General features: G+C 41.3%; 2 protein-coding genes across 3 annotated transcripts; both read left to right on the forward strand.

Moving 5' to 3' along the window:
* Positions 1-1,280: 1,280 nt before the first annotated feature.
* Positions 1,281-5,995, forward strand: LOC4327401 (jasmonate-induced oxygenase 2). 2 transcript variants are annotated; one of them, XM_015769372.3, is made up of 4 exons: positions 1,281-1,394; positions 1,850-2,367; positions 4,342-4,675; positions 5,365-5,995. In XM_015769372.3, the coding sequence occupies exons 2-4, from the start codon at positions 1,871-1,873 to the stop codon at positions 5,632-5,634; spliced, it is 1,101 nt and encodes a 366-aa protein (XP_015624858.1). In that variant the 5' UTR covers positions 1,281-1,394; positions 1,850-1,870; the 3' UTR covers positions 5,635-5,995. The 2 variants fall into 2 exon arrangements, with proteins under 2 accessions (XP_015624858.1, XP_015624866.1); XM_015769380.3 differs by having other exon boundaries at positions 1,284-1,394; positions 1,855-2,367.
* Positions 5,996-18,309: 12,314 nt separating this feature from the next.
* LOC4327402 (uncharacterized) lies at positions 18,310-23,509 on the forward strand. Its single transcript, XM_015760590.2, has 8 exons — positions 18,310-18,784; positions 19,185-19,802; positions 20,584-20,884; positions 20,989-21,268; positions 21,567-21,674; positions 21,940-22,218; positions 22,657-22,800; positions 22,943-23,509. Exons 1-8 carry the CDS (start codon positions 18,499-18,501, stop codon positions 23,114-23,116), a joined length of 2,190 nt encoding a protein of 729 aa, XP_015616076.1. The 5' UTR covers positions 18,310-18,498; the 3' UTR covers positions 23,117-23,509.
* Positions 23,510-23,666: the final 157 nt, after the last annotated feature.

The following is a 23,666-nucleotide window of genomic DNA, read 5'->3' on the forward strand; positions in this document are numbered from 1 at the left end:
CTGTGCATCGTGCACATATTCATCAGGAAACTAATTAATTGCTACACCGTTTGACTTCACTTCTTAAACTAATAAAAAGATGGCGGCAGAAATGTTTGCCTCGCACGACACTATGGGTGTGTTTAGATAAAAAAAAATTGGCTAAAAATATCACATCAAATATTTAGACACATGCATAGAGCATTAAATGTGGACGAAAAAAACCAATTGCACAGTTTGCATGTAAATTGTGAGACAAATCTTTTGAGCTAATTACGCTATGATTTAACAATGTGATGCTATAGTAAAAATTTCTTAATAACGGATTAATTAGGCTTAATAAATTTATCTCGCAGTTTACAGATGGAATCTGTAATTTGTTTTGTTATTAGTCTACGTTTAATACTTTAAACGTGTGCATGTATACTTAAAAAATTTTTGGCTAAAAACTAAACACGGCCTATGATTTGAGCTGGGAATTTTTTTTTTAAGGAACTATAGTAAGCTACTGAGTTTCCGTGCCTAACTTTGATCATCCGTCTTATTTGAAACTTTTAAAAAAATTTAAAAACATAAGTCACGTATAAAGTACTATTCATGTTTTATCATCTCATAATAACAAAAATATTAATTAAAAAAATTTAAATAAGACGAACAATTAAAGTTGGGTATAGAAACTTATGGTTGCATTTAAAATGGGATGGAGGGAGTAGCTGAAAAATGATAGGAGCACGTATATCAAATCAATCGCTTCATGATGCCCCGACCTGTAAAACAACATCTGACCACTACACAGCTCCCGTGGACGGTGGACCTTCCCACTAACCCCAATTCACTCATGTTGTAGTATCCGTATGTGCTCGCCACATCCGATCCATCGATTCGTGGAATTCTCGAGCGCCGGAGAGAGACGGCTCTTCTTCGTGGTAGTGCCAGTACGTCTCACAGCCCAGTCCAGCTTCGCTGTCTCCCCACTGTTCAGCGTCAAAGCACACACACAAAAGATCCCGATCGATTTATCTCACCAAAAAACACGTTTTGTTTTAATTCAGTAGCTACACGTACTACTAGCTTTTGTATGGCCCAGCATGGTATCCTGCCCACGGCCAAACCCCAGATCGATCGACCATCTGAATGACGAATTGTTATTGTCCTCTGGAAGAGACAAAATTAAGCTAAGCAACAACATCAACGACCTTCCAAATAGAATTAATTCACTTGACCCTTTTTGTATATCTCCTCTCTCTCTTGGTCTCCCCGACCTTATCTGGCTCTATATATACCCCCATCTCTGCAACAAAGTCTCCAACTCCAACAAGGCAAGGAGGAAGAGCTGAGGCATACTCCGAACCCAGCCAGAGAGCTAGCTCAGTGAGCAGTACACAGTACACTCCCCGGGTTATCTCTCCCAGCACGTATGTTTATGTTTAATTCATTTCCTCCATTTATACTCTGTGCGCGCTGCAAACGTAGTACGTGTATGTTCTAGCTATAGCTCTTGTCTTGTGCGTGCGTGCTGCTCGTGTTCTCGTACGTGCGCCCGCGTGGTTCAATAGCGCCTAATTGATGGGTGAACACTGGTATAGTACGTACACTAGCGTGGGGCGTGACGGCGTGTGCCGATGTGCGCGCGCGTCCATGCTTGGACGAGTCGTCGTACTCTGCCATTAATCCCGCCCGGCCATCTCGTGCTAGATCTCCGCGTTCCCGATCGATTTCACGTTCCCGTGTTTTTGAGGCGCGGAGCGCACCGGAGCGCGCGCGTCGTGCATGCATGTGCATGTGTACGCGCGGCGGCCGGCAGGGCCGGCCGCCTTCTTCGTAGTAAGCACACGTTTGCTTATCTTGTGTTCTCTTTACTGTTGCATAGGCCAGCTAGCTTTTGCTTGCAATGGCGGACTGCATGCAGGAGTGGCCGGAGCCCGTGGTCCGCGTGCAGGCGCTCGCCGATAGCGGCCTGGAGGCCATCCCGCGCTGCTACGTCAAACCACCGTGCGACCGCCCCGCCCCCGAGGCGGACGACGCGTCCTCCGGCGCCAGCATTCCGGTGGTCGACCTCGGCAACGGCGGCGACGACGAGGGCGGCCAGCTCGCGGAGGCCGTGGCGGCGGCGTGCCGGGGCTGGGGCTTCTTCCAGGTGGTAAACCACGGGGTGCGGCCGGAGCTGATGCGCGCGGCGCGGGAGGCGTGGCACGGCTTCTTCCGCCTGCCGCTCCAGGAGAAGCAGAAGTACGCCAACTCGCCGCGGACGTACGAGGGGTACGGCAGCCGGCTTGGCGTCGAGAAGGGCGCCATCCTCGACTGGGGAGACTACTACTTCCTCGTCCTCTCGCCGGACGCCGCCAAGAGCCCGGCCAAATACTGGCCGGCCAATCCCGGCATCTGCAAGTAAGCACTAGCTTAGATCACCTCGATCTCTTTGCAAGTACTGTACCTGCATATTCGCCTTTTTTCCTTCGAGAGATATTTCTCATTTAGCTTTGCCCATGTGCATGCATGTTTTACCTGCAGAGGTTCTTGTGCGTTCTTGGTACGTCGAATTTCTTTTTCAAAAGGGTGGGAGTACTGATCAAATCGTGCATATATATTTGACTGTTACACTGAATTTATAAATTTCCATAATGTGCATCTCAGAATTATTTAAATTAGTGTACGGCCTGCCGTAATTTAAATTGTTTGGTAAGGCGAGAACGTTCATTTTGCTCCATATATATATGTTCTGTGTATACGTTCATTATACACTGATTCTAACAAAATTTAGGGCACATTTATTTTTTGCTAATAAATCTTACCAGATCAACCCTATCAACTTTTTATACCGGTGTGGTCGTGATGATATATATATATATATATATAGGAGCTTGTTTGGCCAAAATTCCGTCACTTTTTTTTCGACAAACCAAACATACCTTTAGTTTCATTAGGGTTTAGATATTATTCATTTATTTATCTATTAGAACATTAATAATGGCATCTTTGATTAGTGATGTACTAATAATAAGTACTACTCCACACGCCAAAATTAATTAGAAGCATGGCATTCATTAATTAAAAATATGACAAAATTGAACAGTTCACACGCTAAAAAACTAACGGTACAGTACATATTTAATTTACTATCGTACTGCATACATAAATCAACATCCATTCGGTCAGCTTTTACCTGAGAACAGTGTACTGATTGTCATGAACAGAGTAACTTAACTGCCTGGAGCATCCGTTGATTTCCTTTTCGTTCTATGATTGTTGTACCTTTTTCTCTACTTGCACTGTAGTAGAAGATGCAGTACTTGCTATTTATATAGGTGTGTCTTGACTGTGTTTGGCATGGGTAGACGTAATACATACATATAGGTAGAGTAGGCCGATCTAAAACTTATTAGCAGCATGAAAATTGTTGTAGAAAAGGGACAGGGGTACGTTCATCTGACTCACCTTAATTTCTCAGTTCATGAAATCCAACACGTGCATGCAACGAAAAGTAGGTGAAGGGTGCTTTCATGCAAAAGTTCCATCCAGCTAGCAAGAGTGTGATGCATACTAGTCCAAAGCATGCAAGACACAAGAATGCATCCACTGTACATATGTAAAATGTCCTAGTCCTCACTCTTGACCGGCCCAGTCTCACTTCACCGCTAAAACAAAATTTCCCAGCTTACTAGGGCGGGCACTGTAAAATTTCTAGTACTATAGTCACTTTCCATTTTGTGTGGTTTAGAGATAGTTCAATTAATAGGGTGACGACTTTCTTTTATTTTCTCCACAACATATATTATCAGCTAAACGTTCACAATCACAATTATTATTTTATACATTTCTTCTCAACATATCCACTACCACCTTTTCTTTCTTCCTTGTAGTTTATGGATATGTTCAATATCGCTAATTTGCAGCCCACTGATACAGTAAAAATATAAAGAAGATCTATATTGATGGCAGCTGCAGCTGCTATGGTTGTACAACCACAATATAGAACCGTCGCACAACCATTATGTAGATGTTGCCTCATATTTTTTTATTATCTTCTCAACTTACTACCTCCGTTCATAAATATAATGGATAATATTTTTTTAAAGAAAAAACACATAAACGAGTAACGAAAGAACAAACTATAGTATAAAATGTGATATGAATAAATAAACTAGTGCAAAAGTTCATAGGGGAAAAATAAACTAAGTAGCTATATATGTCTTAGGATGATAAAACTTTTATATTTATGGACAAACTAAAAGATTATATTATATTGGTAGTCGTGTCTACTGAGTACGTAGTACGTGCCATATTAGGTTTAGCGCATTATAAGTATGCCAACTGAAATTAACCTAAGCAGCTTATTAATCAACTAATTATTACTGCGTGCAGGGAGGTGTCCGAGGAGTACGGGAGAGAGGTGATCAAGCTGTGCGAGCGGCTGATGAGGTTGCTGTCAGCGAGCCTGGGGCTGGACGAGACGCGGTTCCAGGAGGCGTTCGGTGGGGCGGACTGCGGCGCGGGCCTGCGCGCCAACTACTACCCGCGGTGCCCGCAGCCGGACCTCACGCTGGGCCTCTCCGCCCACTCCGATCCCGGCATCCTCACCGTCCTCCTCGCCGACGACCACGTTCGCGGCCTCCAGGTACGCCGCCGTGACGGCCACTGGGTCACCGTGCAGCCCCTCCCCGACGCCTTCATCGTCAACGTCGGCGACCAGATTGAGGTACACATATATGTAGGACTTATATAATTAATTAATCAAAGAGCAATAATCACTATCGTGGCTTTTCCATGACCTGGGATTAAGAATTACTCATGATTAATTAGTTAAGTTCGAGTCAAATGATGATCAGGAATAAATTAGAGTTGACTAGCTAGTGGCGGCCGGCTAGCTCGATCGATCTATGCGGCGATCTTTCGCGCAGGTTACGCGGCATGAGAGCACACATGCATGGACGGTGATGAGCCCCAACCATGCAGAAAATGCGCGGATTGTGATCGATCGCTAGCTCCATAAATGCATACGAGTTTTCTGTGCGTCGGTTTGAAGCTTACTACTCTCTACCTCGGACAGACATGTGCATGTTACGGCGAATCATACCACGAACCGCCCAAGTACCCAACTGCACTCAATGCATGGCCAACGAATCCATATACGAGTATATATCAATATTCCATGATGCATGTGCATTGATATATGAGCATAAGCATGAATATGGTCGTATGTATCTGGCTAGCTAGCTAGCTACGTACAAAATACACACATATATACAGCTTGCGTTGCTATAGTACTCTAGCTAGCTAGCTAGTTGCATCAATAATGTTTCAAGCTGTTCTTCTATTTTAATTTCTCAGGAACTAATATCTTCTTGTACTGTGCATGGATGGAATTCATGGACGGACGACGTACAGATCTTGAGCAACTCGATGTACAAGAGCGTGGAGCACCGCGTGATCGTGAACGCCGAGGAGGAGCGCATCTCGCTCGCACTCTTCTACAACCCGAGAGGCGACGTCCCGGTGGCGCCGGCGCCGGAGCTGGTGACGCCGGAGCGGCCGTCGCTCTACTACCGTCCGATGACCTTCGACGAGTACAGGGTGTACGTCAGGAAGAATGGCCCCAAGGGCAAGGCACAGCTTGAGGCTCTCAAGGGCCAGTCAATCACCCAAAACAACGAATAATAAATAATTAGTAATTAATTAACTAATTAAGCTACACCGATCGATCCAACAGCGACGGCATGCTAATCCATGGATCGAACTAGCAAGCTAGCTAGCTAGCAGTCAGCATTAATTATCCCATGTATGATCTGAATCGGAATAACACATGCATGAGTGTGTGTACATGGCCTACTTAATTTACGCAACATATATAGTTATAGGCCTTAATTATAATAAGCACATATATATTGCACGCATGCGTGCTCACTATCTGAAGTATATATGCATTATATGTAATTCAGGGACGCGATGCTAATTAGTAATTAAGTGCATGTAATCTTCTACCATATATATTCAAGCAAGAAATTTAGTTTGATGTTTACGTATATTTACCAATGGATGGATGGAGAACTAAACTACTGCTCCCTCCGTCCCATAAAAATTGCTTTTCTAGCTCTAAGGCTTTATCCCACAAAAATTGTATTTCTAGCCATGTGGGGTCCAACCAATTGATTCATCTATATAAGTTTCCTTCCATCCCACATAATTTGGACTGCTAATGCTTGTAATTTTATTAAGTATACTAATTATATGGGTTAATTCTCTCAAACTTCATTTTAATCATTTGTATATATGGAATGTATGCATGCAGTGGGTTCATTAAATAAGGTTATTGTGGTCATTTTCTAATCCTACTATTTTATCCTAAATTAGCTAGAAATGTAATTTTTATGGGACAGAGGTAGTAGTAAAATATCATCATGCATATATAAAAAAGAAAATGGATGCATGGTGTTCAGAATGTGTTGAGCTTTACATATCTGAAGCACTCCTTTGAGATATCTCAGAATATATGCCATGCGCACTTCTTTAATTTGGAAACGCACGTATCATGTGTCTGTCAAATCTTGTCTAAAAACGGATGAAGCATCTGGATGGATTCGGAACATTGGCCATTGCATCTGCGCATACAATTCAACTGCTGCGAGGGCTATAGCTAGCTAGCTTGCTAGATGCATGTTCCTAACCTCCTACATAGCTTTTGCTAGCTATACTGTAGCAAGTCTTTCGGTTGTCGATCGGTAGGTAGCCAACCATATGCAATGAGCCGAACAGGAGTACATATCTACACATGGAGTATATATATAGCACCTACAACAGTGGATTGTGATTGATATGGCATTTTTGGTCAATATTAAATTAATCCATAATAAGATCCTACTAGTGGGCTCCACAATACGGATAGCACCCTTTAAAAATTCTTGTATTGTACTCCCCGTCCTAGAATATAACAAAACTAACAGTGAATGTAATACATCCTACAACTACGATCTAGATAGAGACATTCAAATTTGTAGTACTAAAGATATGTCATATCACATACAAGTTATATTTATTTTGAGAAGGAGGGAGCATAAGACAAGTAAATGTCCTATGTAGTTAGGGTGTGCGGGCCATCCCGTCATTCGGCATTTAATGAATGAAGACTTTTGGGTCCTCAGTTACGCTGGGAAATGGAAACCCTACCCTGACTGGGTTAGGCAAACCGTCTCCGGCAGTTAGCCTCTCATCATCACAACGTGACAGGGGGTGTCAGACGGCACGCCGCCTGACATGGAGCCAGTGCGCAAGCGCACTACCCCGGCTACATCGGTCATTCGACTGGTCACAGATCAGTCAAGTGCACCACGTGCCGCATTTAATGCAGCATGGTGCGCTTGCTCAAACCGTCTTAAATGCGGTTAGGTGGGCACTGGGAGCGCCCGTCTAACGCGGCACCGTGTTGAGGGGGTCAGGGTAGCCCGGCCCCCGGGCACATAGAGGGCGGCCGCTACCCCGCCTCTTGCCCGACCCCCCTCGGGGGGAGGGCCATGTGGCTATGTGGGGCAGCCTCCTCCCTATGGCCCTGATTCCCCCGGGCCCATATCACCAATCGACATCTATGAGAATCATTTCTTTTCTGCCAAAAACATATCTTCTACTTGCATGTGTCTTAAGCACTTGCTTATGAAAAATGGTTTTGATAGGTATTTTGTTAGAGGCAAGCCATACACCTGTATGTGAAAAAAATTTGCATAGTAGTGCGAGAGACAAATTATAATATATGCGTATATATAAGACTAGTTATTTAAATAACAGTTGACTGTATAAGTTTTCCATGTCACATTATTTAGATAATTTATAGACAAACTTGTATAATATTTCATTAATTTGTTAATTATACAATTAATTATATTATTTGATTTCGTAGAGAACTCGTACCGTTACATAATAGGAATAGTTAATTCTATCGATAATATAAGTACATGGACAACTCATATCTCCTCTCTCTAAGCAGCACTCCAAATCTCGCATGGCATCTCTCCAAGGTTGATGTCATGCCAATATTATGTTTTTAACACCGGCAAAAGCTTTGCCGTTCTACATTAATAGAGAGGATTATTTTTTTTAACGTTAAAAGTATTTAAATGGCATGGGGGAAGATCTCGTGCCCGCGAAAAAGATCTTTGTTAGATCTCCCGGTGTGGGTATCTCTCGAAGCTTTGCTGCTCTCACTTTCCTTGCCGCCTCTTCTTTAGTTTTAGCTATTATGGTGGCAGTGGTTGACGCCATGTGTCGAAAAATCTGTGTGTTGTGCTCACGCAAAAGTTCCTATACAATGAGAATGAGAAGGGATTTGAGTGACATCTTCGGCGTCCGTGGCATAGAGAGAATTTGTTGCCACCACTCCTCTATACGGTGTCACAGGTTTCCTATTGTTGTTAGGTGAAACTGCATCTATTGACATATCGTCATCCATATCCTCTGTAAATATTTGTATTTCGCTAGTAGGTTTATTGTTGTCCCCGGTGCTATCCGACTGAGAGTGGGCACATTTACGGGTTTGGCATCCTCTTCTTTTAAGCATATCCACCGTCCAAACTTGGTATAGTCTTGTTTTACAAGCCAAATGGAGAACTTGCATTTAGGATAGCGCAACACTTACAGATCATCTAGTTGAAGGTAGTTTAGGCTGCACCTAGGAATTAAAGATTGTATATATGTTGACTTGGTCATGTATTCTCTATTTAATTAATGTGAATTTCTAGACGATATATCTTTTGTGAATCCAGTAGCTGCATGGGTTTGCCGAATTATGTGGTAGAGCCAGACGAACTGGTGTAAAAGGTATGTTGTGGTTATCTTGTGGTGAATATTCCCGAACCATCTATCCTTTCATTGTTGGAAAGCTTTCAATATAAATTCCCTTCGAGCATGTCTTTTCATCCAAAGATATGCATGAAACAAAATCCTTTAGAACTACAAAGCTCTAAGAAATAGCCATGAAAAGATGGAAAAGAACAACTCCCACTAGTTGGAGCAGACACACACACAAAGTTGAGAGAGCGGAAACGGGAAAATGACTAAAGTTAGGCACGCAACAAATCCAACAATTTCCGGAAGACGAGAAAAAACCCAAAAGAGCATCCACTTTACTTGTTTTGTTCCTAAGCTAGTTGCTAGTTCGAGCAGTCATCGATCAGCATTGTGTTCTTAATTTTGACTAGATCACTACCACTCCACTGAACACACTACTCATGCACCGCTCCTATCACGTATATATGCTATCTGCTGACTGATGTGCGCAGTGCGCTTGCCTGCATATATATCCAGATGATCGTGCAGATCAGTAAGTGGAAACTAGGCCTTTTGGGTTCACCAAAAGGTAAGACGGATAACGATACATGCATGGTTTTTAATTATGTATCGAAACAAATATATTTAACGATAAATTAACCGTTACATGAGATGGTGCCCGGCTCTAATATATGTTTAAAATAAGCGCATATATCCGATCCTAAATTTAAACGAGTATGACAAATTTTATAAATTTTTAGGTATGAACATTATCTTGTTTACCTAGTTTAAACTGAATTGAATATTTTAGATATTGATTTTAGATATGTACCATCAAACATAATAATTAGCTAGTTAGGCACGTAATAATGATTATGAAATAAAGTTGAACTTAAGTTGTTTTGTTATTAGGTATAGATATGAATCAAATTTTTACAACTAGGTATATATATACTCATAAGTTGAAAAAAATTAGAAGTTTTTGAGTCAAATCGTATATTTGCCTCATATATGTGTCCTATATATATACTACCTCCGTCACAAAATGTAAGCATTTTTAGTACATTTTAAGATGAAGGTAGTATCTTTGTTACCTGCATGCTATATATTTGTTCCAGTGTAAATGTGTTCTTCAGTTGCTGAAGGAAATACATCTCCATCGTTCTCTGATCCAGGGGTTTGACTAGCTAGCTCAAATGCGGAATAATAGTGGACTCTACAACTTACACTTGAACTTGCACACCGCACAACTCCTACTAGAAGGGAGGGAGATTATGAGGATATATATTGATTGGGAGGATGGATAGTAAATATAATATGAATTGATCTATTGGATCAGTTATATATATATATATATATATATATATATATATATATATATATATATATATATATATATATATATATATATATATATATATATATATATATATATATATATATATATATATATATATATATATATATATATATATATATATATATATATATATATATATATATATATATATATATATATAGACACACACACACACAATGAGGATGGTAAATTAGTGACAATATATGAATGTGTTCTATTGTCAAAACGAAAGGGATCGATGAGTTATATCTCTAGGTTAATTAGTTTACAACGAAGAGTTGAAGCTGGAATAAACAAGTCAAAATTATATCTGTATAACATCATAGTAATGCCGACCATGTACGCATCCACATGGCCATACAGCAACATCAGAAACAGAATTTAATTAATTATTTGACTAAACCCAGAATCATTTGCTGCTGCATCGAATCGTTCCTCTCGTCATCGCCGACGCAAACATGCGCTAGCTGATCAGAGCGAATGGCACCACGTCCATGCCGCCTGTTTGTTAGCTACACTGCAACATACACTAATACGCTAAGATATATAGATTGATTCTGTTCATGGTCAACTCTATGCTAAGTGTACTAGTTTAATTGGTACAGTACTAAGTAAACACTGAATCCACTACTCTACTATTATAAAATTGAAGATGTTTTGCCGGTATTTTAGTACGTTATCCGTGTATGAGTCTGTTTTTAAGTTCGTTTGCTTTTGGAAATATATATCTGTATTTGAGTCGGCTTTTAAGATCGTTCAGTTTTGGTAATACAGAATGAATCATATAAGAAATCTGTTTAAAAAAACTCGCATGCTAACTTGAGACGATCGGACTCCTAACTGTAGCCCATGATTTTCTAAAAATATATATATCTAATCGAACTCCCATAGTGAATTTCATCATAACTAAACCATATAACAATAGTAAGATTAAAATAGACTTCACCCATTGCAACGCACGGATATTTTTTCTAGTCTTTACATATATTTAAGCTAGCAATTTTGATGAGAACATATCGCTCTTCTTTGCACACACATAATACTCAAATTACTATGCAAGATCCAATCACTAGAGTTCGCGTCCGGCAATTAAATTTACAAGTGAGTTTGTTTCTAAGTATTTCTTTATATGATTTTGAGGATATATTGCTACCTAATAATTTAATTATGATTAGAAACTATGGAAAGAACCATAGAGCACTTGAAAAGAGGCAAGGAGATGAACAAGATTGTCATGAGCCTTCAAGCCAAAATGTAGGCCCAATTCATATATCAATTTCGAGTTCACCTTGGACTCTATGAGTAGCCCACACTAAAATCATCGGTCAGATTGCATTTGGACTTCGATTTCAACGTTCTACATACGTATGTAAAGCTAACGGAACCACATTTCCAATGGATCTGGTCCACGTCAAAATTCCTTCCAAGTTGACAGGAATAGTTGAAACAAGAAGGCGTTCAAATTCTGTCTAGATGTTGCGTCACTGGCTTTGGGCCCGTTGAGCCGTGTATTGTGTCAGAGTTCAATAGGGACGCGTCCAGGGGTCTAATGTCGACCCTAAAACCTATATATTCAGTAGTCATCGTTAATTTAGTGTTGGGTTTAGCTTAGATTACTTCTGCCATTGCAGTTTCTCCTATAGTTCAGTTTAATTGTAAAATACCAACTTTGATATCTTAATCATTCATCAGTAAATTGAGTTGCAATATACTTTGTTTTTACTTTTGTTATTTGATTCGCATAAAGAGATTAGCCTTCTCGCACGACAGTGGACCAAAACTCAATAAAGCAAAATTGAATGAAAATTGCAAGGCTCAAAACTAATGTTTGGTAAAGGAAAAAGTGGTGCGGCTGTATAGTGAATGATGGGAAAAAATTACAAAACTAAAATCCTCACCAGGCAACTGAAGCTCTGATACCAACTGATGACGCTCTCTCTCGTGGCCCGATCTTCTGGTGAGGAGATAACTCTCGCTTTGATCGAGTGCGACGTTTGCGACGTGGCTACCAACCAGAACAAGTCCAGGACGCCATGCAATCGCTACACCACAAACGATGTCGTACCAACCGTGACGAGTGGTTGATGATCCCTGCAATGCAAATGAGAGAACACTGCAAGAACAAGATAAGATGCAATCTAAATATTGCGAATAGGTAATTAAGCACAAAGGAATAGTTGCGATTGAAGTGGTAGATCTAATCGACCCGGCAAATCAACACACCAACTATTGGGGGCTCTGAATCAATAGTTGCCGACTAATCGAGCGAGGACTAGAGACAAGGTGAATGGCACTTGGCAAAATTCAACTAAACAAAACCCAATTATTTTTTAGGATGTACAAAGCTATTTGTAGAGGAAAACAAAGCTAGGGTTAAGTGCTAATTCGTGGAGGTGGAGGGAGGCACTTCCGAGATGGGCCTAGTCTATTACAAGGCCCAAGGCCCAAGTTCGGTTTCAGCAACAACACTGTCTTATTTTGGCGATTCCCGTTGACTTGAGATGAATTGGACATGAGACTGGATGCGTTTGAAAGGTAGCGAGATAAGCTTTCCACGAAGTCCAAGATCACCCAAATCGGAGTTGGCATGAAGACGCTAGGTCCATTTGAAGTCAGTACTGTCTCCGAAGGCCGAACTGGACTTGGACTTGGAATTATCATTGGAACATGTGAAGTTATGAGCGTATCCGACAAAGTGATGTCCTCATCAATTGGAAACCGGATCATGTATATCAAGTTTCCACCAAATTGAGAGTTATCAGTGCCTATTGAAAGATCGGACCTATAGTTCATCATCAAATTTAAATATTTAATACTACGAACACTGATAGATGCTCTGATCGATAAAAGATTAATTAGCTAGTATGCGAGTATTATTGATTCTTGTAAGGCGGATATCAACGAAAGTTGTTAAGTTTAGCACTACAGGGTTCTCCCCTATTTTAGTTAACTGTTGTATGTTATATTGATTATTGGTTTATATTTGGGATACCTAATTAAATCAAGTTTCTCGAACATTTACACACGTACAGTCGGGTATGATTGAGTTGCATGATATGTCCAATGCGTCGAAAGAAAACAAATTTCAGAGATATTTAGCTTTTTATATATAAACATTTTTGCTTTGACAGAAAAAAATGTTTAAAACGAAAATTTGGTATTGGGCTAGCAGTGCTACAAAGATTTCTTACACTTGCGGACCTGCCTTAATTGAGGGCCGAAATGTAGGCCCAACATGTACACCGGGCCGAACACAGCGAGTTGCCGTCTCACCCGCATGCTTCCTGGGCCAAAAGGTGATCTGGTAATCTTCACTTTGCAGGTGTCTTCAAATGCTGTCCCAAAAAAGCGGAAATCCTAATCGGCGATCGATCGCCTGGGACGGGGGTAGCGATCAATTCCCCTCCCCCCTCCCTCCCTCTACTGGTTTCCTTTTTTGGCACCGCATTACTTTCCTATTTTAGTAAATTTATGTACCTAAAGTTTATACACCTCAAGTTTACACATCTAAAGTTTAGAGACCCAAAGTTTGCACATATAAAGTTAGAGACCAAAAGTTTATATATCCGATTCAAATTTGAATTTGAATTCAATATTTTTTATATATAGTATTTCTGTACATCTAAAGTTTATAGACCTAAAGTTTATAGATCCAAAGTTTATAAGTTAAAAGTTTACATACCCGATTCAAATTTGAATTTGAATTATATCTGATTCAAATTTGAATTTGAATTCAAATATTTTCTATATATAGTATTTTTATGCATCTAAAGTTTATACACCTAAAGTTTATAGACCTAAAGTTTATAAGTCAAAAGTTTACATACCCGATTCAAATTTAAATTTGAATTATATCCGATTCAAATTTGAATTTAAATTCAAATATTTTCTATATATAGTATTTATATACATCTAAAGTTTATACATCTAAAATTTATAGACCCAAAGTTTATAAGTCAAAAGTTTACATACCCGATTCAAATTTTTTGTATATAGTATTTCTATACATAAATTTTTGTAACTCTTTGTTTTTTTAAAAAAAAATTGTGTGGTATACTGTAGTAGGAAGAGAAGAAGGGGAGAAGAAAGGGGGGAGAGGAGGGAGGAATGTATCGAGTATAGGGGGAGGGGGGCGGATATGATGGCTGGATCGATGGCGTGGCGATCGCCCGCCCATTAGCCCCCCCCCCTCCCAAAAAAAAAGTCCTCTCAAATGCTTTATCTACTTAAATTATGAGCTACTACTAATATTAACATGGGACTGTAATGTAAAATAATAAAACTAATTTATTTTTTACCAAAAGAGAAAGGGTGTACCGACCAGGGCAGCATTGGCCCACGTTTGTCTCTACAAGCCCAATGATATAGCGAGGAGGATGACATTTGAACCTTTTTTGGCTTTAGTTGTCTATTTTAAATCATAAAAATAAAGAATAAAAACGACATCATCATAAAGTAAAAGTAGAAGACATCAACATCAGGAGGCGAATGTAAAAAAGATACTAGTTTCGGTGTAACTTACATACATTTATTTTGCATACTTTTCTGCTCTTTCAGTTCTCTCTCTATCTCTGTCTTTTGTCCTCTCCAAATAAACAGGACCTAAAGCGACATGAGCCGTGCAATAAGCAAAAGGAGTAGATTACACATCACGCCACCCCGGATTTCCCTTCGAAACCAACCAAAACCTCACCAAATTAACTTGATAAACCGGCAGAAAAAAATGAGAGGAATAGGCATCGGCTGGTCAAGTAATGTTTAATTTGAGCCACCAAAAGGTGCACTTCCTCTCTCAGCAAGAGTCCCGTGCTGTCTGATGGCTCGAGAACCTAAGATCGTGAACCTACGTACTGCAAAGAGATGATATGATTCGGGACCAAGTTAATATCGGTTCACATTTTCATGCACTCGGGAATAGATTATCTTTTGCCACCAAAAGGTACTTAGATGACATAAAGGTAGGCACACTGATTAAGCAAAAGTTCCGGATCACATTACATTATTGATTGCCTACGAACTTTTTAAGATGAAGTTATTCATGCACAGACTGTGCATGAATAACTGTGCAGCACAGTCCTCTCTCTTCACTGCTCACTGCCCCTTAGGCAGGTAACACTCCTAGTGACAGCGAGCGCGAAATGTGAATCGCTTAAATAGCCTGGAATAATCAATGGTGCGCCCATTGTTATTGCTCAATTAGTCATTAGGCATATCACCAACCTTTTCTTGGATCAAATTAAGTTAGAGTTGGTTATCTTTGTCTGGGTTTTCTTCAGTCGTTCAGTGCCGTTCTAGTACAATTATCAATCTTGTGACGCACGGTCTGCTGCTTGATTGAGATCCACATCAGGGAGGGCTAACTTTTCCTGAATCGCTGATCAGAAGAAAATGACCTTTTCCGCAACTACCGCCGACCACGGGCTCTGATGATCTTTCGGGTGTCCTGTCTGAAGAAGGTGCGCCTAACACCCTCGAGACGACGATCATCGTGTTGATTATACTTCTTGAATTAAACTTTGTTCGGTGACCTGTTTTTGTAGCCCCGGTGTTTATTAATAGGCCTTGGTTACTGCGGTTGTTATTCAGTATATTCACGCGCTTCTAATTTTACTCCTCTAAGCGAACTGAAAGTTGGTTGATTGATAACCCAAGATGAACTACAGGCCTATAGAATTCAGCCGTCATGATTATGCTTGCTCATCCGCTTCTTGCTTTACCACCCAGCAATGGCTAATGTCATCATTAGACGAGAGCTCTATTAGAATTATGATCACTCGTCTGCACGGTAGAGCTCACCCACGCTTGCTTGCTTGCACTGTATATGTGGTCACGCCCCATGTAATAATCCTAGTCACAGAGTGATATCGTACCATCACGCAGACAAGAACGTAACAGTTGGCATATGCTGCTACAAACCAAAAATTGCATCGGCATCTCTTGGGAAGAAAACAAGTACCAGCACTATATAATCATCATCATGCCAGTACCGCATATTTAGGAGCAACTTGTATATAAAACCAGCAGGAAGCATACATGCAGCGCAGTAGTGCACGGTACGGAGTGCTCGTTTACTCCTACCAACCAGGCAACCGGAGCCGGCAGTCACGGCCTTGAAGACAAAGGGGACGGGGACATCCCCACGGCCTGGGCTAGGTGCGCGCGGTGGCAGCAGAAACCAATGCTGCACCCGGCTCACCTACCTACCGAGTACCGACCTGGCGATTCCCCGTCCCACTCGCCATCGGCCGCGTCACAGTCCAAAGTCCAAACCCGTCGCGCGGGGCGCTCACGCCATGCATGCATCAGCCCACCCCGCGGCTCCGCGCGCGCGCGGGGTGGCACGCGATTTCTCGATGGCCACCGCGAGCAAATCGCGGAAAAGGTGGCGAGGCGACGCGCCCCGGGTTGGGTTGGGTGGGGTGGGTTGGTGGTGCGGTGCAGCGGGCGGCAGAGGTGGGGACGGACGGGCGCCCGGGTCCAGCCTTCACTGGCGAGCGGTGAATGGGGTGGGGTGGACACCGAGCCGGTTAATAATTTTCGCGCCATCCGCCCGACCACGGTGGACGCGAGCAGGAGGGGTGATGCCGTTGTGGTGGTGGATGAGATCGGAGCACCGGCACGGCGCGGGAAGCGACGGCAGCGAGGCGAGGAGAGCGGTGCAAGCAACACGGGCAGCGGCTCCGAGGATGGGGGGCGGCCCCGCCATGTGGCGTCCGGGAGGGGTCTCCACATCAGTTGGCTCTGCTCTCTGCCCTGCCTCGGTCTGCAGGTTACAGCGAGAGGCCCACCGGGAGAGGACCCACGGCTCCTCGCGCTTTTTCCCTCCTTCTGGAGCCAAAAAACCCCAAAAGGGAGGCACATCCCTAGCTCCCCAAGGGCCACAGACCTTAACACGGCGTACATGTTATATTAGGGGGCAAAACATGCATACCAGCCCTCGGTTATCCTATTCTGCCCGTGGAAAAAAAAAACAAAAATGGTTATGTATATTAGCTCCTCGGTTTGCCCTATTCCGCTTGTAGAGAAAAAAGAGAGAGAGAAGGTAAGGCGACTTAAATTGGTGTGGCAGATAATATTATCACGTCATGAACTATTGGTAAAGACACATATTAGCTCCTTGGTTATCTATTTCGCTCGCAGAGACAAGGAAAGGTTCATCCAAAACTTGCCGAAACAAGAAGTTATTGTCAAGTTAGATTGGTGTGACCGGGCAATATTGTCATGCCATGAATCCCACTCTTTATATATTCTGATCATAGAAAAAAGGAGGGTTCATCCAAAACTTATTGAAATGACAAGTTATAATGGTGTGGCAGAACAATATTATCACGCCATCAGTAGTCAGAGATGCATATCAGCCCATTGATTTGCCTATTCTATGAGTAGAAAAAAAAGGAAGATACATCCAAAACTTACTAAATGACAAGTTAGAATGGCATGGCAAGACAATATTACCACACCATGAGCCGTTGGTGTGATAACATTATCTGCCACGTTAAAATTTTTGTCATGCCATCACTTTTTACTGGTGTGACAATATTGTCATTGCACACTAGTTTAAGTTGCGTGGAAAAATGTTCAAATTTCATAAGCTTTTAGGGCTTTATTTTTAAATTTTAAAAGATTAAAAAACAATCTTAAAAAATCAAGGATTCACATTAATTTGCCACAGCCAGTTCAGTTTTTGCAGGAGAAAGTTATTTTTCCCCGTTCTAAACAGACCTAAATTGCACCCTAGTAAGAAGTAAGAATTTCTAAGTACCATGTTGAACATAAAGAAGTACTAGTACTATAGTACTACTACAATGGTTAAGTTCATTATAGCATGTGTTTCAAAACTCCGAAATCCAAATACATTAGTCGTCAACAATTCGATTTGAGCAACTTGTGTCCTTTTAAACACAAGCAACGGTTGTCATAGGTTCTGATCTCTTCCACGGTTGGACCTAAGATCTACCGCTTGATATAGACGCAGTTTATAATTCAAGATTCCATTATGACCTATACGTGTCAACGAGACATCGACTCTCCTCTGTTTTTTTTTTTTTTTTTTTTTTTTTTTGAGAACACGAGACATCGACTGGACTGTTTGTATTTGGAAAGAAGAAAATCTCGAAGCCGTAAAATGTAATATCAGAGTTACTGGAGGGTCTGAGCGCAATCAACGGAAAGTTTTTGTGCGCATATGCTTTTCTCTTCTCTCTCTCTCTCTTTCTTCTGACTTCTTTTGTGCTTCTTCCAAGCTTCCTTCCAGTCCTCGCTCTCGTCCTCCCTCCGTCACTCGCAGCGCAGACCAAGGAAGGCTTCTCGCCTCTCGCCTTCGCCTCGCTTCGCTTCCAAGTCCCAATGCCGACGCAACAGCTTACCTCACGCGGCGCGCCACGCGCTTGAGAGGGGCCGCCAACCGCATGGCGGCGCCGGGCCTGGACGAGGTCATGGCGTTCCTCACCGACCACGGGTTCGCGGGCGCCGCCTCCGCGCTCCGCGACGACGTCCTCGCCCGCGCCGCGTCCGCCGCCGGGGACGCCGGCTCCGATTCCGATGCCGCATTAGATCCCCAGCTCCCGCCCCTCCGGTTGCCGGCGTCCACGTCCGGAGGCGGTGGGGCGCCGGCGGCGCCGCCTGCAAGCCCTGGCTCCAGCTCTGACTCGGCGTCGTCCTCTGCCTTCGTCAGCATGCGCTCCTCGCCCTCAGGTAGTTAGGGGATCAGGGCACAAGGCTGAATTTTTTTTTTTCATCATCTCTCAGCGTTAAACCCATATCTTCTCGTTTTCCGAGGTCGTCAGTTATGTCGCGCGAAATCTCGATCTGTGCGCCGATGTTTTTGGCGGCTATGGTTGGCTTTGGGTCCAATTCGAACCTGCTGGATCAAAGCCAGCATATCTCTGTGCATATGTTCATGGAGGAAAATTGTGATCTTTTGATCTAGTAGGGTGCTGGTTAAACCCCTTCCCCTGGGTTTTGTACACCAATGATACTGCTTGTCGTTAAATTCTGATTTCTCAGTATAGTTGAGTGTTCTAATTTGCGGATTTGTGGGTGTTTAAGTCACGATTTTGGTCCTAAATTTGATATATTTTGTTTGTGAGATTAGGGATGCTGAATCCATATGGAGTCTGGTCGCCGCGGCACTCGGACACGTCGTCATCGGAGATGGAGTTTGGCACAGCGCGTCAGTACGACGCCACCGACTTCTTTTTCCAAGAAGGTTGGCTTTACGACGACCATCTCTTCCATAGCAAGTCGGAGCTGGACGACGACAATGGAGAAGACAAAGAGGAGGACAAGTTTGTTCTTGGTGTCCACGATGGCTCAGGGAGGATAGAGATGGGAGTGCTTAGTGCCGGTGATGACCACCGTCATGAACATGTTGGCAATGACGGCTGTGAGGGATGTGCTGAGGTGTACACATGTTCATCACCGCTCTGCGGATGCTGTGGTGAGGGACTGAAGAACGGGGGGCTAGAGGTGGTGAAGGATTCTAGCTCCACTGTCTATGGGAGGTACCAGATCATTGATGACCAGACAGAGATACTTGATGAGTGTGGCATGGATGGGTTTCAGTTGAAGCACCCTGCGGATGTTGTGCTTGAGTGTCATTTGCCAAGAGATTCTGGGGAAGGAGATGAGCGATCGGAGCTGAGTGTAGTGGAGAAGGAGCTTCAAATGCTCAGTTCATTTGGTACTAGGGTTGATGCAGATGCTTTTACAAGTAAGTACTTCTGAAATCTTAAACTTTCTGCTTGATTTCACCCTTCAATATTAGTACTCCACTAAATACAGTATTTGTACTAATTTTCAACATTAACCCTCTTTGCTCCGATGAAGATATTATGAATTTATTTATTGAAGTGGGAGAACAGGGTTGAATTACAGCATTAAAGAGTTTGGATACTGTTAGGCACCGTTTGGATGCCAGAATTGAATTGTGTAGTTATCCCAAAAAAAAAAAGAATTGAATTGTGTTTGTGGAAATGGTGGTCCAATTCAAATTTCAACTATAATTGGTGTTGGGATCCAATTCAACTTGAATTGTGTATGAGTGGTGCAGACAATGCTGAATGAGAGATGTTTTGTTACTGTTGTAAACTGAAATTTGCTGTTAAATATGCACAGAGCTAAAAAAAAATGGTGCATTTTAGTGGTAACCTCTTCCAGAAACATTACTGCTGTTATACGATTATGCTTCACATGGGTTTTCTCTGTATATTAGAAGAATTGAAAATTTTCTTCTGCTCTTCAATATAATATGTAACTTGGTTTTGGTAACACTACAGAAATGAAATGAATCTGGATTTAAAAATGCACATTTGAGGAGACATTTTTTAACAAAGAAAGGCCAAACCTATTTTATTATCAGTCTTGCTGAACTGTTGTTTGTTTACCAACGTTTGTGTGAATTTGCAATTTAATTCCAGTCATCTTCTTATCCTGTATAAAGATCATTTGCTGCTTGCTTCATTAGGTTTACTGTAAATGTTTGTTGTCTTTAGGTCCTGGACTTGTACACGATATCACAGACAATGCCAAACTGGATGATAGCATTGAAAAGAATATGAAAAACAGTAGCGACAAATATCTGAAGGAAGGTTATAGCATAGAGCCTTTCCCTGAGAGTTCTGTTGATGATACCTTTGAGTTTGGAGATATTGGACCATTGAATACTGATGCGCAAAACTCAACTGCTGCTAAAGCTGAGGAAGAAAATCCAGAGACAAATGTTGATCTCGCTCTCGCTAATTTCCATCGAGAATATGAGGTATTTGAACTGAGAATTGTCCACCGCAAGAACAGGTTCACAATCACTTCTTGTTTCTCCCTTCTCTTCTTCCATTTTTGGTTGCTAAATGATACTTCCAAGTTAATTCTTATGCTCATATAGCATGTCTTCACTGCAGGACCGGCTTTGAAGTAAGCAAAGATTTCCCCATTGTCATAAATTCAGTTATAGCAGGAAGATATTATGTCACTGAATACCTTGGCTCAGCTGCATTCAGTAAAGTTGTGCAAGCACATGATCTTCAGACAGGAACTGATGTTTGCCTTAAAATAATTAAAAATGATAAGGATTTCTTTGATCAGAGTCTGGATGAGATCAAGCTTCTGAAGTTTGTGAACAAATACGATCCATTAGATGAGTATCATGTGTTGCGTCTCTATGACTATTTTTATCATCAGGTATATCACTTAAGAAATAAAGTTGACTAAGATACTCCCTTTGCATTGATGTTATGCTGCATACTTTTTGGCTATTCGGAAGCTAAGGAAGTTTGAAAGGGATATATTGTTGGTCTTTGGCAACTTTGAAAAGGATCTATGATGGCTAAAAGCAATATAGCTTCTTATTTTCAGTTGATTTCTTAAATTGCTTGCATGCTTGTTTAATTGTAGAAAAATCATAGAATTTATTAGTACTTTATTTTTTGCGGTTGCAAAATCATAGAATTTCTGTAACGGCATATTGACATTGCAACAGGAACACCTTTTTATTGTCACTGAATTACTGCGAGCAAATCTATATGAGTTCCAGAAATATAATCAGGAATCTGGTGGTGAAGCATACTTCACATTGCCTAGAATACAGGTATGTTTGACCGTTCTATACTAAGATGCTATCTATAATTGTTGCATATGCATAGACACTTACAGTTCAATTTGTAGTATGCACGATATGCAATGTTCCAAACCAATTTAATATGCTTCATTTAAACATAAAGTTTTTGAACCGTAATTGATCATTTTCTTGGAATGATACTGCTGTAAATAAAATGATTAACTGTTTTAAGTGCAATTAAATTTAACTTAAGAAAAAAGGTTTTGATGAACAAAAGTTCCCCCTTTTCTTTCAGGCAATAGCTCGGCAATGTTTAGAAGCCTTGGTATATTTGCATCATTTAAGGATCATTCATTGTGACCTGAAGCCTGAAAACATCCTTATCAAGAGCTACAGCAGATGTGAAATTAAGGTTATCGATCTTGGAAGTAGTTGCTTCTTGACAGACAACTTATGTCTCTATGTACAATCACGGTCATATCGAGCTCCTGAGGTCATTCTGGGGCTTCCTTATGATCAGAGGATTGATATTTGGTCTCTTGGTTGCATCCTTGCGGAACTCTACACTGGTGAGGTAAGAAGCTTCTGTACCTTGCTAATCCTTCTTTTTGGACACGTGCTGACCTTTTAGCTGTGTTAAACCCATAGTGGCCTGTTGTCATACAGCACATAGAATTTTATGGAGATTTCAACACACTGCATTAATAGTGAAGTGCTGTGTTGGCATGTTTGATACCTTCTTTCTTGTCTAAATGCTATGCAACATATAGCTCCAAACAGAAAATAGAGATCAAACTTCTGTGCCAGAATTATTTTTTTTTGAACGAATGCCTGAGTAAATTTTGGGGCACAAGGACTGGCTTTAATAAATAAAGACAAATAAGAACGTTTTACATGGAAACGAATAATGTGCTTCAAGTTGTTTTGTTGTTATCCATATGGAAACAAAGTTGTTTTAAAATTTAAAAATGCTAATCGTCTAATTATAATTCCTAACTGGTACACATAACAGGTACTATTTCCTAATGAACCAGTGCCCATAATGCTTGCTCAAATGATTGGGATAATTGGCCCAATTGACATGGAAATGCTTGCCCTGGGAGAGGAGACGCAAAAGTATTTCACTGATGATTACGACCTTTTCACCAAGAATGAGGTACACTATTCTTAGTGCTAGTGGAAGTAGCCTTTCCTGTGACCACTCGAATTTCATCATGTCCATCTCTCTCTGTGGACTGTGCGAGTTATAACACATTGAACACTGAACTCATTTTGTTGTTTACCTCATTTCTATTCAGGAAACAGATCAATTCGAGTATTTGATCCCAGAAAAGTCTTCTCTGCAGCATCACTTACAATGCCCTGATTCAGAGTTTGTTGATTTTCTATCCTATTTGCTGCAAATAAACCCCAGGAGAAGACCAACGGCAAGTGAAGCGCTACAACATCAATGGCTTTCATTTGCATACTAATGACTAATGAGAAACCAACAGGTCATTTCGTTTGTTTTAAGTGCTTTGTTCAACTGCTCCTAAGCTGGATCCCTGCAATCTTCTAAAGATGGATTGATTTTCTGATGTTTCCCCATGAGTCCATGACATGAAACATTTTACACTTTCCTTGAGTTTTAGAAGGATTTACCTTTGTGCTTGCTGAACTAGCATGCGGCACAATTTTCTTGTTTCGTTTCTTCAGGGCAATTCTTGGAGTGGAAGCCCTGCTCTCAGTGTTAAGATTCGTGAGTGTATGTAAATATGAGGAAATTTTCCTGTGTACATGTACAGTTGAAACAGGCTCTTGTAAGCCATCTGATTCATCTTTCATAACATAGTGAAAATATGAAATAATCATCCTGCATTTCTTCAGTTGTCGCCATACTTCTGTGAAAATTTCCCTTCTAATCTCAATCCCGTGGAGATATGTTTTGTTAAATGCACAGGAAAGTACAGAAGGAATTTTATTGTCCATGAGAAATTTTTAGTCTCATGAGAGAGTTTTTAGTATCTTTGAGTAACCCGGAAG

This window comes from Oryza sativa, chromosome 1, assembly GCF_034140825.1.
Source record: "Oryza sativa Japonica Group chromosome 1, ASM3414082v1".
NCBI classification, from domain to species: Eukaryota; Viridiplantae; Streptophyta; class Magnoliopsida; order Poales; family Poaceae; genus Oryza; species Oryza sativa.